Source organism: Lonchura striata, chromosome 19 (assembly GCF_050655825.1).
Source record: "Lonchura striata isolate lonStrDom1 chromosome 19, ASM5065582v1, whole genome shotgun sequence".
Lineage (NCBI taxonomy): Eukaryota > Metazoa > Chordata > Aves > Passeriformes > Estrildidae > Lonchura > Lonchura striata.
The window spans coordinates 10,911,958-10,926,488 of NC_140721.1; the positions used below are offsets into that span (position 1 = coordinate 10,911,958).

The 14,531-nt window shown below is 64.5% G+C and overlaps 1 protein-coding gene across 3 annotated transcripts; it reads right to left on the minus strand.

Moving 5' to 3' along the window:
- Window positions 1-4,332: 4,332 nt before the first annotated feature.
- On the minus strand, window positions 4,333-14,219 carry LIMK1 (LIM domain kinase 1). Of its 3 annotated transcripts, none has more exons than XM_085557112.1 (16): window positions 14,060-14,219; window positions 12,034-12,130; window positions 9,026-9,164; window positions 8,555-8,664; window positions 8,287-8,478; window positions 7,781-7,886; window positions 7,515-7,699; window positions 7,248-7,428; window positions 7,082-7,168; window positions 6,788-6,919; window positions 6,618-6,677; window positions 6,454-6,519; window positions 6,201-6,357; window positions 6,045-6,100; window positions 5,481-5,638; window positions 4,333-5,378 (listed from the first exon to the last, which is right to left on the minus strand). In XM_085557112.1, the coding sequence occupies exons 1-16, from the start codon at window positions 14,115-14,117 to the stop codon at window positions 5,228-5,230; spliced, it is 1,935 nt and encodes a 644-aa protein (XP_085413238.1). In that variant the 5' UTR covers window positions 14,118-14,219; the 3' UTR covers window positions 4,333-5,227. The 3 variants fall into 3 exon arrangements, with proteins under 3 accessions (XP_085413238.1, XP_021396078.1, XP_085413239.1); XM_021540403.4 differs by having other exon boundaries at window positions 7,248-7,431; XM_085557113.1 differs by lacking the exons at window positions 12,034-12,130; window positions 14,060-14,219 and adding an exon at window positions 11,511-12,008 and having other exon boundaries at window positions 7,248-7,431.
- Between the last annotated feature and the right edge of the window lie 312 nt (window positions 14,220-14,531).

Consider the following 14,531-nt stretch of genomic DNA (forward strand, 5'->3'; position numbering starts at 1 on the left):
ATGTTCCTGCCTGGGAGACGACGCCAAGGGGAGCGATGGTGATGCCCAGGCAGGGTGGCACAGCTGGAGAGGTCCCCAAGGTCCCCGAGGCACCCCGGGGTCCCTCGGGCCGGCAGCAGCAGCAATGCTGGGTCCCGGCCCGGCTGAGAAGTCTCCGCTCGCTACCGGGGCCCGGAGCTCTATAATTACCATGGGAGGCCGAGTTATTTTGGGAAGCGGCTTTGCTGCTGCCAAAGCTTTTATTCCTCCAAACCAAAACAAGATGGAAAGAGCCCAGCCCAGGATGCTGCATCCGGCGGGCGTGGGGAGTTTAACCTCCTCGCTGCCGGCTCCCCCCGCCCGCCCCGGCATCGCCCAGCACTGCCTGGGGCTGGGGCTGCCCTGGGGGGCTCGGAGCAGGGTCAGGGGGGAAGATCTGGGGTCATGGAGACCACAGCCAAGCACGGGATGGGGCGGGGGTCAGTCCCATCCTGGTCTGCCGGCAGGTCCAGAGGCCACATGTTGGGATGCTTCCCTGCATCTGCCGTGAGAATCTCTATTTTTAGCTCTCTCTTGTCCCATCTGGGGGCCTTCCCAGTGCGGTGGCTGGGCTGAGTAATACCGTGTGCAGGGAGCAGAGCACCTCACTGCAGTGACACATCCCGGGGGACAAAGCCCTAAGGGTCCGTCCCCACAGCCACCGAGCACAGGCAGAAGTTCTGCTCTCCCCTCTCCGAAGCAGCCAAACAGACTCCAAGCTGGGAATAAACTCATTTTTCCACTGTGGAAAGGATGAACCACATCAGGCACCCTATGGTGCTCCCCAAGATCTGCTCCACCACAGGGATGAGGGGGGGTCTGTGCTCAGGGTGGACCCTGAAAGCCTGGGATGTAACTCCTGCCTTTTGGCCTCTTCTCCATGGTGTGAGCCCAGAAGGGCTGCCCGTGCCTGGGCTGTTCCCTGTGCTTGAGGAGCCAATATAGGGCATATATTATATATATTAATATAGTCTATGGCAGCCAATAGCCCCCAAACCCATGGTCTGGGGTCCCCCAAACCCAAACCCCACATGCCAGGGTCTTCCAGCTCCCCAGACCCACATATCAGGGTCTCCCCATCTTTGGGCTGTCTTGCAGGGAGCTCCTGCTCAGAGTAGGGGGGCCTGGGGGTTCTAAGGGCCCACATGCCCCAAGTCTGGGTAGTGCCAGCCCCTTGGAGGGGTTTGGACATGGGACGTGCTCTAAAGGATGGTGTCACAGCAGTGGGGAAGGTATCTCAGCCACCCAAACCCACGAGCCCATGTGGTCCCACCCAAGCCCTGCCCTCAAAAGGCCCCGCTCCCTCCTTGGACTGAACCTTCCCACAGCTCATCACGTGTCACCAACTCCCAGATCCCTCCCAAAGGACACATCAGTCGATGCTGCCCGTCCCCTGCTCCTGCCTGGGGACCTGGTGGCACTGGGGAATCCAGGAGCACCCATCACTTCCCTCCCCTCTGGAGCCCCACTGCGAAGGGGCTGTGCTGGAGCTGGGGGGAACAGCAGTGGGAGTGAGAAGCCATTTTCCCCATCAGAAGCAGCTGAGGCTTCCAGGTACCCCCAGCTGTCCCCTCCCAGGTGCCTGTGTCCCCACAGGACCAGCAGCTGGGTCAGGGGTGGGCCCCACATGCCCCCAGCTGGCAGAGAGGGGCAGGATGGCAGAACTGCATTGCCAGGGCTGTGTTCATAAATGCCATGTTTATACAGACCTTACAAAAACTGCTGGCAAATGAGGTGGGAACTGCTTCCCATGGGATTTTCTTGCCTAGATTTGGCCAGCCCCACCTGTTAGGGAGCAGAGGACACTGGAGGGGGGACAGGAGCTGCAGTGACAGCCCTTCTTCCCATCCCCATATCCCACAGCTCACTCCAGCTACGGGGGAAATTGAGGCAGACAGGTCCTGACACCCCACCACTGGGCTTGGAGCTCCACCAGGGCTTTGGGTGTCTGATGCTCCTCATGGAGTCACCAGTTCCTGCTGACATGTGTGAACGTGGCCCCTGTCCCAGTCCAGGCTGCAGAGGGGAGGTGTGACAGTGACACCCAGTTATGGGGGGAGGGCTGAGGCTGCTCCAGAGCCACACAAAGCCCTCGTTCCTGAGCCAGGGGAGGGATCCTGTACCCAGGGGACAGAGGCGGCTCTGGGGACAGGATCAAGCATGACAAACACCCTGCAGAGCCACGTGCCAGATGCAGGATGGGAGATCACAGGGGTGGAGGACAGGAATGACCCCAGGATGTCTCTAGTCCAGCCTCTTGGTGAGGTGGAAAGGGCTCCAGAGGATCCCAAAGCCATTGCCTGCTCACCACTGGAAAATCCTCATGTGGGGGCGAGTCTTGCTGTGGCCAGGGATGGGGACCAGACCTCATGTCCCCATGGAGCTGGACACCCCAGCCAGACCCCTATGACCCTCCTCCAGCTCCACACATCCCTGTGCAGCCAGGTGCCCTGGTGGGATCCCAGGAATCCTTTTCCATCTCCACACATCCCTGTGCAGCTGGGTGTCCTGGCTGGTCCCCAGCACCTCTTCTCCTTGCACATCTCAAGCCTCATGAGGAGCCTCTGCCCATTACCCCTGTCACAAGATGTCCCCCAGGAGGGTCCCAGCAGCACCAGTGCCCACCCTGCCAGGATTCTGGGAGAACCTGCCCTTCCTCCTTTCCCCTGGAGTCCCAAACTTCCCCACGAGGCAGGTGACAAACCCACAGCTGACACTTCATGTCTGGATCTCTCAGTTGTGCCCTTCCAGAGCCACTGGTGCCTTTGGCCACCCCCTTGGTGGGGACACCTGGCTCCCCACATGCCACCATTCCAAACTGGGGTCAGACATGGGCAGGACCCTACCAGAGACATCCCCGGGAGGGCACAGAGCAGGACCTGGGAGGAGACAGTGCATGCAGTGGCAGCTCTTGGTGGCCTGTGACGTGGTCTGGGTGGCCTTGTCCCTCCTGGGAAGGGATGGCTGGAGGGGACAGCCAGGTGCTGGTGATGGGATGAGTCCCTCCCACAGGCACTGGGTCAGGCTGGACCAGGGCTGGATTTGGGCACAGGGTGCTGCACACCTCTGGAAGGGACTCTCGAGTGACAGCATGGGGCCACTGCAGTGCCAGAGCCACCTCTGTGGGGGTGTCTGGGGGTGCCAGGGGGTGTCCCAGCTGGTGGCGTGGTCTGGGATGAGTTGCTGATCACAGGGGTGACTGAGTGGCCACTTGGTGTTGTGGCCAGCTGCTGGCTCTTGCCCCAAGGGCCACCAGCAAGTGTCCCAGTGGTTGTGGTGTCCCTGGCACCACCAGGCATCCCTGCACCCTGCTGGGTGAGGGGCTGGGGGGGGTCCCATGGGTTTGGGGGTTCCTACTGCAGGGCTGAGGGTCTCCTGGGGTCCTGCTCTCCTGTGGCAGCAGGGGACTGGGGTTTCCCAGGTGTGATGGCCACAGTGGGTCCCTCAGCCCAGCATTCCCAGGGAGTGACAAGTGTCCTGCTCTCAGGGCAAAGAATCAGCACAGTGGGGTGTCACCAGGGGCAGTGTGGTGTCACCAAGGAAGGTGTGACAAGCCTGTGACACCAGGCAGGGTGTTGGTCCCTGTCCCTCACTGGGGCACTGGGGAACAGGCAGTCAGGAACCACCCCAGGAAAGGGGACCGAGCCACTGCCACTACATCCCCTCACGTCCCTCTGGAGCAATAAACCACGAGGTTTCCTGGAGAGGGTTCCAGCCTGGATCCTGGGACCCCTTCAGGCTCCTTCTCCAGCTGCAGCATCACATCCTTGGGGATATCTCCCCAGTCCCATTCCTTCCCTGTCACTCCTCCCTCAGCTCTTTGGGTTCCAGCTTCCAAAGCTCACCGTCTACCAAGGATGGAGCTCTCCCACTTGGAGACCTTAGTTTGGTTTAAAAGGGTGTTGAGGACAGAGGGACAGCACAGGAGGACCATGGCCTACCCCAGCATGAGCCACCTCACGTTCTCTGGGGCTGCTTTTACACCAAAAGCAAATCAGCTCCACGGCACCGATGGTCACAACGGCTCTGTCACCACCCTGGCGTGACCGGGCCAGCAAGGGGACACAGCACTTGGAGGCCCTGGTGACATAAGCAGGGATGGCACCAGTCCCAGATGGGGGCACCCACAATGGGATGGGGACAGCACAAAGGGGGACAACAGTACTGCCCCCGCGGGGGTGAGCGAGCTGTGGGTGCCACCATGGCCAGTGCCACAGCCCCACCCTGGGCAGAGGGACCATCCCCTCCTGCCTCAGTTTCCACAGGAGCTCCCAGCCCCCCGGGGGAGGCGAGCGATTGCCAACAGGCCGGGCAGCGAGCGGGGAAGGATTTATTGACTCACGGCTCGGGGTACATCACAGTTTGAGCTCCCTTCCCGCCTCCACAGAGGACGTCACCTTGGACTTCCCGGGCAAAAGTGCACGGAGAGGCTTCACAGTTTGATCCCTTTGGGAAAGCAGAACCGAGGCAGTGACAAATGGCAAACGCTACGTCGTATGAAAAAATAATACAAACTCTTCTCTTTAAATATCTTACAGAAAAATGAACCTGAATAAAGAGCATGAAAAGCACCGCGTGGCGCAACCCCCCGGGCCCTCCAGGGCAGGGGGACTGAGATGAGCCGCAGCCCCACGTCCCTCTGGGGCACCCGGCGTGTCCCCGGGGCGGCGTGGTCAGGGCTCAGCACGGGCAGCGGAGGTGTGGCGCTGGCGGGGACCGCTACGTGCCCGTCCCCACACCACGGGGGTGCCCCCCACCACCCCACCCCTCGCTCAGCCGGGGGTGCCGGCAACCCCCCGAACCCGGGCTGCCGGCGGGAGCAGCCTCAGGGCGTTGCTACGAGGGTGCCCTGGGGGGCCGGGGGTCCCTCCTGTGTCCAAGTGCAAGTTCAGGGAAAGCCAAGGCACCGCCGCAGGGCAGCCCGGGGGCTCGGCGGGGGCAGCCCCGCTGTGCAAAGGGGAGGTGAGCCAGCGTGGGGGACGCGGGCACGGTCCCCGCGGCGCGGCCAGCCGGGCTGGTCCCGGTGGGCAGAGCTACGGCATGAGGGGTGCCCGGGGCCATGCGGCCCCGGGGAGATCCGGCTCCCCGGGGTGGGCGGCGGGGCGGGGGCACGTCCGGGGGTCCAGCCCCGGGGTGAGGCAGCCCAGGAGCGGCGGGTGGCGGGCGCAGCTCCTTGTCCCGCGGCTGCAGAGGGGCGCGGGCGGGGGCTCTACCACGGGGCCGCGGGCAGTCCCCCCTCCCGCCGGTGCGTCTCCCCGAAGGCTCGGTCCAGCTGCTCCAGCTGCGAGCTCAGCGGCAGGTGGATCTCCAGGTGCATGCGCAGCGTCTCCAGCCACTGCTCCAGCTTGGCGAAGGACGGCCTGCGCAACGAGGGGGACACGAGGGGGACACGTGGCAGCTCCGCCGGCTCTGTCCCCACCCCGTTCCCTGCCCAGGGACCCCTGGGGATCCCCACCACCCACCGCTTCTCGGGGTCCAGGTCGCAGCAGCAGACGGCGATGGGGAAGAAGCTGGGGGGGCAGGCGGGGGGGCAGTAGCGTTCCAGGAAGCCCCGGACGTTGAGGCCGAAGTCGGTGGTGCGGGGCAGGTAATCGGGGTCGGCGCTCACCCGGCCGATGATCTGGGGGTAGTGGGCTCAGCACCAAGGGGGAACCTCAAACAGGGACCCTTAAGCCCCAAGGGGGAGATGCCCAAGCCCCAGGAGGGAGCCCAAATACAATGAAGAAACCCCAAGCCGAAGGGAGAGACCCCAACAGGGAGACCCTTAACCAAAGGAGAGAGGCCCCAACTCCAAGGGGGGACTCCAAGTCTAAGAGGGGGAACTCAAGCACTATGAGGACCTCAACCCCAAAAGGAGGACCCCAACCCCAAGGGGGACCCCAAGCCCAAGGGAAAAAGCTCCAATCCTAAGGTAGAGACTCTAAACACCCCAACCCCAAGGGCGACACCCCAACCTTGGGGGAGTGACCCCAAATGCCATGAGGACCCCAGTGCCCATGCCAGACCCCAGCCCCAGGGGCACTTGCCTCGCATAGGACGATGCCGAAGGAGAAGATGTCCACCTTCTCATCATAGCTCCTCCCTGCAGACACAGGGCCAGGCCATGACACACATTCCCATCCCAGCCCCACCAATCATCCCCTGCCTGGGGACAGAGCCCTGGCTGGTCACATTTCCCTCACCATTGATCATCTCGGGGGCCATCCAGTAGGGGTTCCCCACCACTGTGTAGCGTTTCTTGCGGTCCGGTTTCTTCAGGTTCTTGAGATGTTCGGGCTGGCTCTTCTCGTCCACCATCAGTCTCGCCAGCCCGAAGTCAGCCACCACCACACTCTTGTTCTGGGGGGCACAGGGAGGGGTGAGGCCTGGGGGAGCCACACAGGGACTGAGAGCACCAGCCAGGCTGGGGGAGGCCAGCGCCAAGGTGGGACTCACCTCCCGCACGAGGCAGTTGTGAGAGTTGAGGTCGCGGTGGATGATGTTCATGGAGTGGAGGTAGGCCTGAGGGAAAGGTGGGCTGAGAGCAGGGGCACACCTATGCCATGGTCCCCCCACTCACCGGTACCTGCCCCACCCACCCATCCCATGGTGGCACCCACCATGCCAGCGGCGATGTCCTTGGCAAAGCTGACCCGCTGGCTCCAGGGGTAGTGGCTGTCCTGGGGGACAGGAAGGGGAATTTGCCAGGAAATAGAAAACGAAGAGGGGTCCCCCAGTCCCCTGTGGCTGTGGGGTGGTAGAGGACCAACTTGCCTCCCCCAATTCTCACCATGTTCTTGATGAGGCTCCTTAAGGTGCCCCCTTTGATGTACTCTGTGATGAAGTTGAGCCTCTTCTCCTTGTAGAGCACCCCGATGAATTTGAGTACGTTGGGGTGCTCCAGGCAGCGCATCACCTTCACCTGCAGGAGACCCCCTCAGCCCCGTGTCCGTGACACCCCAAGGCTCCCACACCCCCTGCACAGAGCTGCTGCTCGTGGGCTCAGCAGGCAGGGCTGCAATCGCGGGGCTGGGTCACCCTTGGGTTCGTGCAACCTGGGGGATTAAGGACAGGGGACCCTCACCTCCTTGAGGAAGGTCCTCTGCGTCTCCTCATCGAAGCGGATCAGCTCCTTCATGACCATCACCTCGCCTGTCTCCCGATGCGTCACCTGGCCAGGAGTGCAGGGACTCAGCCATCCCCCTCCATCCTGGGGAGCCGAGACCCCCACGCTTGTGTCCCCTGCCCACCTTGATGGCCTGGCCGAAGCAGCCCTTGCCCAGCACCTCTCCGTGGATGAGGTCTGAGGGGCGGAAGATGCGGTGGGCGCGGGACACGACGCGCAGGGACTCGGAGCGCCCGATGTCCTTGCGCTGGGACGCGGGAGAGCCCACGGAGCCCGAGCCCGGGGACTTGTCCGTGCTGCAGCTCCTGCTGCAGGATGGAGGGCAGAGGTCAGTGGGGCAGTGCTCGGGGCAGGGGGGACCCAGCAGGGGAGGGAGCAGAGCTGGCCTTACGTGACAGCGCGCTGGCGCATGGCAGCGGGGTCCCCGCAGGGCGCGGGGGCTGGCAAGCGCAGGGGGCTGCACAGGGCAGGCAGGGGGCTGTCTGCCAGCCCTGGCTCCTGGCCCAGGGGCTCGTGGGGGTCGTGCTCGATGGTTAGCTGCAGCAGGCGGCTCGTCTCCTGGATCAGCAGGTCGATCTGCACAGGGAAATGACGATGGGGCAGGTTTGGGGACGCGGCGGAAGTGGGGCTGGCTGGGGTGTGACAGGGGGACCGTACCTCATCCAGGGGGACGTGGCCGATGGGGGTCCCGTTGATCTCCAGGATGCGGTCACCAACGTGGATGGAGTTTTTCATGTCAGGGCTGATGCAGTCCGGGTCCACCCTGCGGGGACGGTGGGGTCAGACCCCCGACACTGTCACCATCAGGGGGGTGTGCTAGGACACTCCCAACGGGTGTGTAAGACCCCACTGTCACCTCCTGGACGAGGACATGCTGTCACAGTCTCCACAAGCCACCCTAACCACACAGGGACACGTGTAGTATCCAGAGCCCACTCTGGCATATGAGGCAATGCCAGCACAGTCAGGGACACACCAGCACGGCCCCCACAAACCCCCCTGCAGTTGGGCACACGTCACCACGGTCCCAACAGGCCACCCCTGGACAATGAGGACAGCCTAGCACCACCCCTCCTCCTCCCTGGGATGGATCCCAGGGGCAGAAGGGGCAGGGGATGCCCCAGCCCTGGGGAGGGGCCGGTGGCAGGGGGACAGGGACGCACTCTCGGACGCGCACGGTGCGCGGGTGCTCGGTGCCGCAGCCCTGGTCGATGGACACGGAGAAGCCGCGCTTGCCGTCGGAGCAGGCGGGGATGGACACGAGGGTGACGGTGTGGGGGATGCGGGAGGCCGGCGACTCTGGCAGGATCTGCTCGATCACCGGTGTCACCACCATCTGGTAGTAGCAGTGGCCGCTGTGGGGAGCAGAGCGGGAGGGTGGGTGGGGGTGCCAGGGGACGTGTCCCCCCGGTCTCCCCAGAGCAGACGTACCAGTAGAGCTTGGAGCGCTCCACCAGCGCGTAGGTGTCCCCGTCCCCGATGAAGGCGCGGCAGTTGAGGCAGCTGAAGCACTCGGGGTGGTACTTCTGCTCCCCGGCCACCTGTGGGCAGTGCCATCAGCCCCGGGACCCCTTGTCCAGGCACCGAGGGCAGGGCCAGGGCTCGGAGGGGCCTGGGAGTACCCACGGGTGCACTGGGGCCATCGGTAGGGCAGGCTGAGTCATGGAAAGGTGGGGACAGAAGTGCCACCAAGCTAGAGGTGGCTGCACAAACATCTCCCACCACCCTGAGCTTCTCCCCTGCGTTTCCCAACCCCAGCAAGGACCTGCAGGATCTCCTAAAAGGTAGGCGGCATCCATGACACACCCAGTGGTGCTGGGGGTCTGCACCCCTTTCCCACCTCCCCTGCTCCTCAGGAGCTCAGCACAAGGCTCCGTGTCCTGGGGACCCCGTGGTGCTCACCATGACCAGCCCCTTGGTGATCTGCTCGGAGCAGCCGTGGCACAGCTCCCCGAAGCGTGCCCAGTAATCCTTCTTGCAGTACAGGCGCCCATCCTTCTCGTAGTACTGGTGTGACAGGGAGGCCCCGCACTCGCAACACCTGCGGCAGGGACAGGGACACCCTTGTCACCTCGTCCCTACTGTCACCCCGGGGCACAGCCAGTGCTTGCCCACCCCACTCTCTGGGCAAGCATACTTCCTATGTAGCTGCAGGGCCACTGCATCAATGTGTCACCATCCCCAGGGTGACAGCAGGTGATTCCAGAGGTGACAGTGCAGGCTGGGGCTGCAGGGACACATGGGGACACTGGGGTGGACAAGGGACAGGATGTGGGGCAGAGAGAGGCATGAGGAGGGAAGCGCCAGCCCTGCATGGATGTGCCAGCCTGGACAAAGACACACAGACGGATGTACCAGACTGGTGACAGACATGCCACCCTGGTGACAGAAGTGCCAGCCTGGCACAGATCTACAGAGGGATGAGACAGACTGGTCACAAGTATGGCAGCCTGGTTACAGAGGGACATCCCACCCTGGTAACAGATAGGGCATGTCTCTCTATCCATGACTAGGGTGACATGCCAGTCTGGTCACAGACATACAGAGGGAAGTCCCACCCTAGTCATTGGTCTGCCACCCTGCTCACATTTGTCACAGCCTGGTCATGGGCACACAGAGGAACATGTCACCCTAATCATGGATAGAGGGATGTCCACTCTGGTCACAGACACACACAGGGACGTGCCAACCTGGTCATAGATACACAGAAGAATATGCCAGACTTGTCACTGACACGACACCGTGGTGACAGATGTGCCAGTCTGCGTGTGTCTCTGGCACAGACACACAGAGAGATGTCCCAGCCTGACCACAGGTGTGCCAGCCTGGCACAGACACACACAGAGAGATGTCCCAGCTTGACCACAGGTGTGCCAGCCTGGCACAGACACACACAGAGAGATGTCCCAGCCTGGTCATGGACACACACAGGGATATGCCAGCCTGGTCATGGATACACAGAGAGATGCCCCACCCTCTGTGGGACAGATGTGCCAGCCTGATCAGGGACAGAGGGTCATGCCCCCTTGGTCATAAACTCCCCACCCTGGCACTGACAGCCAGAGGGACACGCTAGCCTGGCCAGGGCCATGCCAGCCTTGGGACAATCTGCAAGGGATTCAGGGGTGGGGGAGCTGCTGGGGGGACCAGGGGGTGACAACAGCAGGGTGTGCCCAGGGGTGCAGAGGGGCCTGTCAGTTCTGGGATACAGCAGCAGGGGTACACATCAGACTGTGCAGGAGGGGACAGGGGGTACCAGAGAGGATTGCTGTGGGGGTGTGGGAGTGGCTGGGGGTGCAGAAGGGGAGCCAGAGAGGATTTTCTATAGGGGAGCGCTGAATGGGTGCAGAGGATGCTGTGGAAGGGGTGCAGGGGGCTGCAAGGTGGGAGAACCTCTTGGGGAGGGGGCTGAGGGATGCAGGAGGAGCTGTAGAGGATTTCTTGTAGGGGAAGCTGTTGGGTTGCAGAGGGGGTACGGGGGGGGCTGTAGGGGATTTCCTGTGGGGGATTTGCAATAGGGGATGCTGTGGGGTGTGAGGGGTGCAGAGGGGGTACAGGGGGGCTGTAGGGGATTTCCTGTAGGGGATTTGCAGCACGGGATGGTGTTGGGTTGCAGAGGGGGTACAGGTGGGCTGTAGGGGATTTCCTGTAGGGGATTTGCAGCACGGGATGGTGTTGGGTTGCAGAGGGGGTGCAGGGGGGCTGTAGGGGATTTCCTGTAGGGGATTTGCAGCACGGGATGGTGTTGGGTTGCAGAGGGGGTGCAGGGGGGCTGTAGGGGATTTCCTGTAGGGGATGTGCAGTACCAGGGTGTTGTTGGAGGTGCAGGATTGCTGCAGGACACTGCAGGGGATGCCGGGGGTGCCCGGGGACTGTCGCAGTCCCCCCCCCCGCCCCCGGCCACGCAGGTGGAATACCAACCAGCGGTGACGTCATGGCGCGGAGTTTCCCCACCCCATGACGTCACCGCACGAGGACTCCCCCTCCGATGACGCAGCACCAAACCTCCCCTGGGCTGGGGGCGGGGGCAGGGAGGAGGAGGAGGAGGAGGAAGAGCAGCAGGGGGAGAAGAGAGGGAGAGGAGGGGGAAACGCAGGACAAGGGGAAGGGGAGGGGGAGAAGGAGAAGAAGGGGCGAGGCAGAAGAGGAGGAGGAAGGGCAGGAGCAGGAGGAGGAAAGCTTTCAGCAGGCCCAGCGCTGCCGGAAGCCGCTCATCCGGGGGGACCGGATCCATCTGCGGCCCCGTAGTGGCTTTGCTCTGGCTGACGGCCCAGAGCGGGGCAGCCGAGCACGGGGGACACAGGCTGAGCCCCCTGAGCCCCCCGGGGCTCCCTGGGGTGCAGAGCCCGTCCTGACCCGCTCCCACTTCAATCCCACTGCCACTCACTTGGCTCCAGTGCTCAGGACGCGGCTCTTCCTCAGCACCGCCGCCAGCATCCTCCTCCTCCAGCAAGAGGGACACACCCCGGGGACAACCCTGGGTAGCCCAGCCCCACAGTGAACCCTCTCAGGTCCTGGACACCCCTGTGCCCCCTGACCCGGGCCCTTTCTCCTTCTCCTTCTCGGGGCTCCAACAGCTCGAGTGAAAGAGGAAACTGGGAGGGAGGGGGGCGGGTGACATCAGCCACACGCGCCCTGTCACCCGGCAGGAGGGGACAGTGAGGGACAGGCAGCAGAGCCCTCCGCCAGGCCTGGCCTCAGCTGGAGCACCCCAGGAGCCACAGCCACGCTCCAGCGAGCGAGCGTGTCCCTGCCGTGGCTGGAACGGAAGGGAGCATTGTCCCTGTCCCTGCAGAGCAGCCCACTGTCCCTGATGCCATCCCGGTGTCCCTAAGGCCATCCATTCCAATGTCCATGACACCATCCACCTCGGTGTCCCCAGCGTCCCCGCTGTCCCTGGCGGGTCCCACCTGAAGCAGTCGGCGTGCCAGTCAGCCTTCAGCGCCTGCAGGTACTGCCCATCGTAGATTCCCTGCCCGCAGCTCGCACACACCGGCAGCTCGGTCCCTGCAGCCAGGGGAACACAAGGGACAGGGCTGTCACCCTTCCAGCCAGCCCCGGGGCCACCCACAGCCACAGGCGGGACCAAATCCCTCTGCCCGGGGTGGTGAATCCCATCCCCTGCCCACTGATCCTGCAACGGGTCAAGGTCGGTGGTGGCACCCATGGCCCCAGGGCTGGTGACAGGGCAGGGGCAGGACAGGGCAGAGGAGGCAGCATGGGGGCACAGAGGGGCAAGGGATCCAGGGAGGATGGCGGGGTGTAGGATGGCTGGTGGGTGCATGGGGGGACAGCAGGATGAGTGCTGGAGGGGTTTTGGGGGACACAGGGGGGTGCAGAGTGGGTGCTGGGGCATGCACAGTGCAATGGGGGGACATACAGGGGGGTGCAGAGTGGGTGCTGGGGCATGCACAGTGCAATGGGGGACACTGGGAGGTGCAGTTGGGTGCTGGGGCATGCACAGTGCAATGAGGGGACACAGGGGGTGCAGAGTGGGTGCTGGGGCATGCACAGTGTAATGGAGGACACAGAGGGGTGCAGAGTGGGTGCTGGGGCACGCACAGTGCAATGGGGGACACTGGGACGTGCAGAGTGGGTGATGGAGGATGCAGAAGGACACACAGGGATGCTGGATGGGTGCTGGGGGATGCAGGAGAACACAGAGGGGTACAGAGGGTTCTGGGGGATGCACAGTGCATGGGGGGACAAAGAGGGGTGCAGGGTGGGGGATGAATGGGGGACACACAGAGGGGTGCAAGGTGGCTGCAGAGGTCCTGGGGGTGCAAGGTCTTGGGGGGGTGTGGGGAGCTATGAGGGGCCCAGTGAGTGCAGAGGGGAAGGAAGGCATATCAGGGATCTGGGGGTGCAGGAGGGATGCAGGTTGGAGGGCATGGGGACTGCAGGAGGGGCACATGGAGGGTGCAGGGGGAGATGTGGAAGTGTGGGGATGCAGGGGGCATGTGGAGGTGCAGGAGGAGATGCAGGCTGGACAGGGGTGCAGCAGGAGATGCAGGAGGGTGCAGCTGGGAGGGGCAGGCAGGGATGCAGGGTGGATGCACAGTTATTGACATGGAGGATGAGGGAGATTTGGGGGTGCAGGGGAGAATGCAGTTGGGTGGCAGTACAAGGAAGGATGGGGGATGGAGGCTGAACTGGGGGAACAGGGAAGATCTGGGGGTGCAGAAGGGATGCAGGGTGAACAGGGGCCATGCAGAGACATTTGGGGGTGTGAGGGGGATGTAGGCTGGATGGGGTGCAGAGGCATTCAGGCCAGGGGAGTGATGTAGGGTGGGATCCAGGGTGACATTTAGGGGAGCAGTGGAGGATGCAGTGGGTGATGTGGGCTGGACGAGTGAGAGGTGCAGGGGGCGATTTGTGGGTACAAGAGGGATGCAGGGTGGCTGGGGAGCGCAGGGGACGTGTGGGGGGCCACGGGGAACGTAAGGTGCAGGACAGGCACTTCAGAGGGGGGCGTAGGGTTGGAGGGTGATGCAGGCAGGCTGTGGGGAAGGCGCCGGGTGGGTGGGGGAACACGGGACATCGGGACGCAAGGGGGACACAGACCAGAGAGGGATGCAGTGGGGGATGCAGGAAGGGATGCGGGCTGGATGAGGGGGTGCAGGGAGGGATGCGGTCTGGGTGAGGGGGTGCAGGGAGGGATGCGGTCTGGGTGAGGGGGTGCAGGGAGGGATGCGGGCTCACGGGGACATTTGGGGATGCAGGGGTAATGCGGGCTGGGTGGGCAGTGCAGGGGGCACGCTGGGGGTGCATGGGCGCGGGATGGGGATGCCGAAGAGGAGGCTGGGGACGATGCGGGCAGGATGCGGGGGGCCGCAGGGCGGCGGGAGGGCCCGCATGAGCCGGGCTGAGGGGGCGCGGGGCCCGAGCGGCGGCGGAAGCGCTGAGTCAGCCGGGGGGGCTCGGAGGGTCACGCACCTTCGTCCTCTCCCATAGGCTCGTCCCTCCAGGTGCAGCAGAGCAGCATCAACCTCATGCAGGCGCGCTGGCGGCGCCGCGCCGCGCCGGGGCTGTGGCGGAGGCGGTGCCGCTGCCGCTGCCGCTGCCGCTGCCGCTGCCGCTGCCGGTGCCGCTGCCGGTGCCGCTCGGGCCCCCCGGCCCTGCCGCTGCCGCTGCGGCTCCGGGCGGCACCGCGGCGCCTGCACCGCGCCTGCGCGGCCGCGCGCCGGGGCGGGGCCGCGGGAGCGCGGGGCGGGGCGGGGCGGGGCCGGGGTGGGCGGGGCCCGGGGGCGGGGCCCGGAGCGAGCAGGAGGGAATGGGCGCGGTGGGGCCGGGCTCGGGGGGCGCGGTGGGGCCGGGCTCGGGGGGCGCCGTGGGGCCGGGCTCGGGGAGCGCGGTGGGGCCGGGCTCGGGGAGCGCGGTGGGGCCGGGCCGGGCTCGGGGGGCGCGG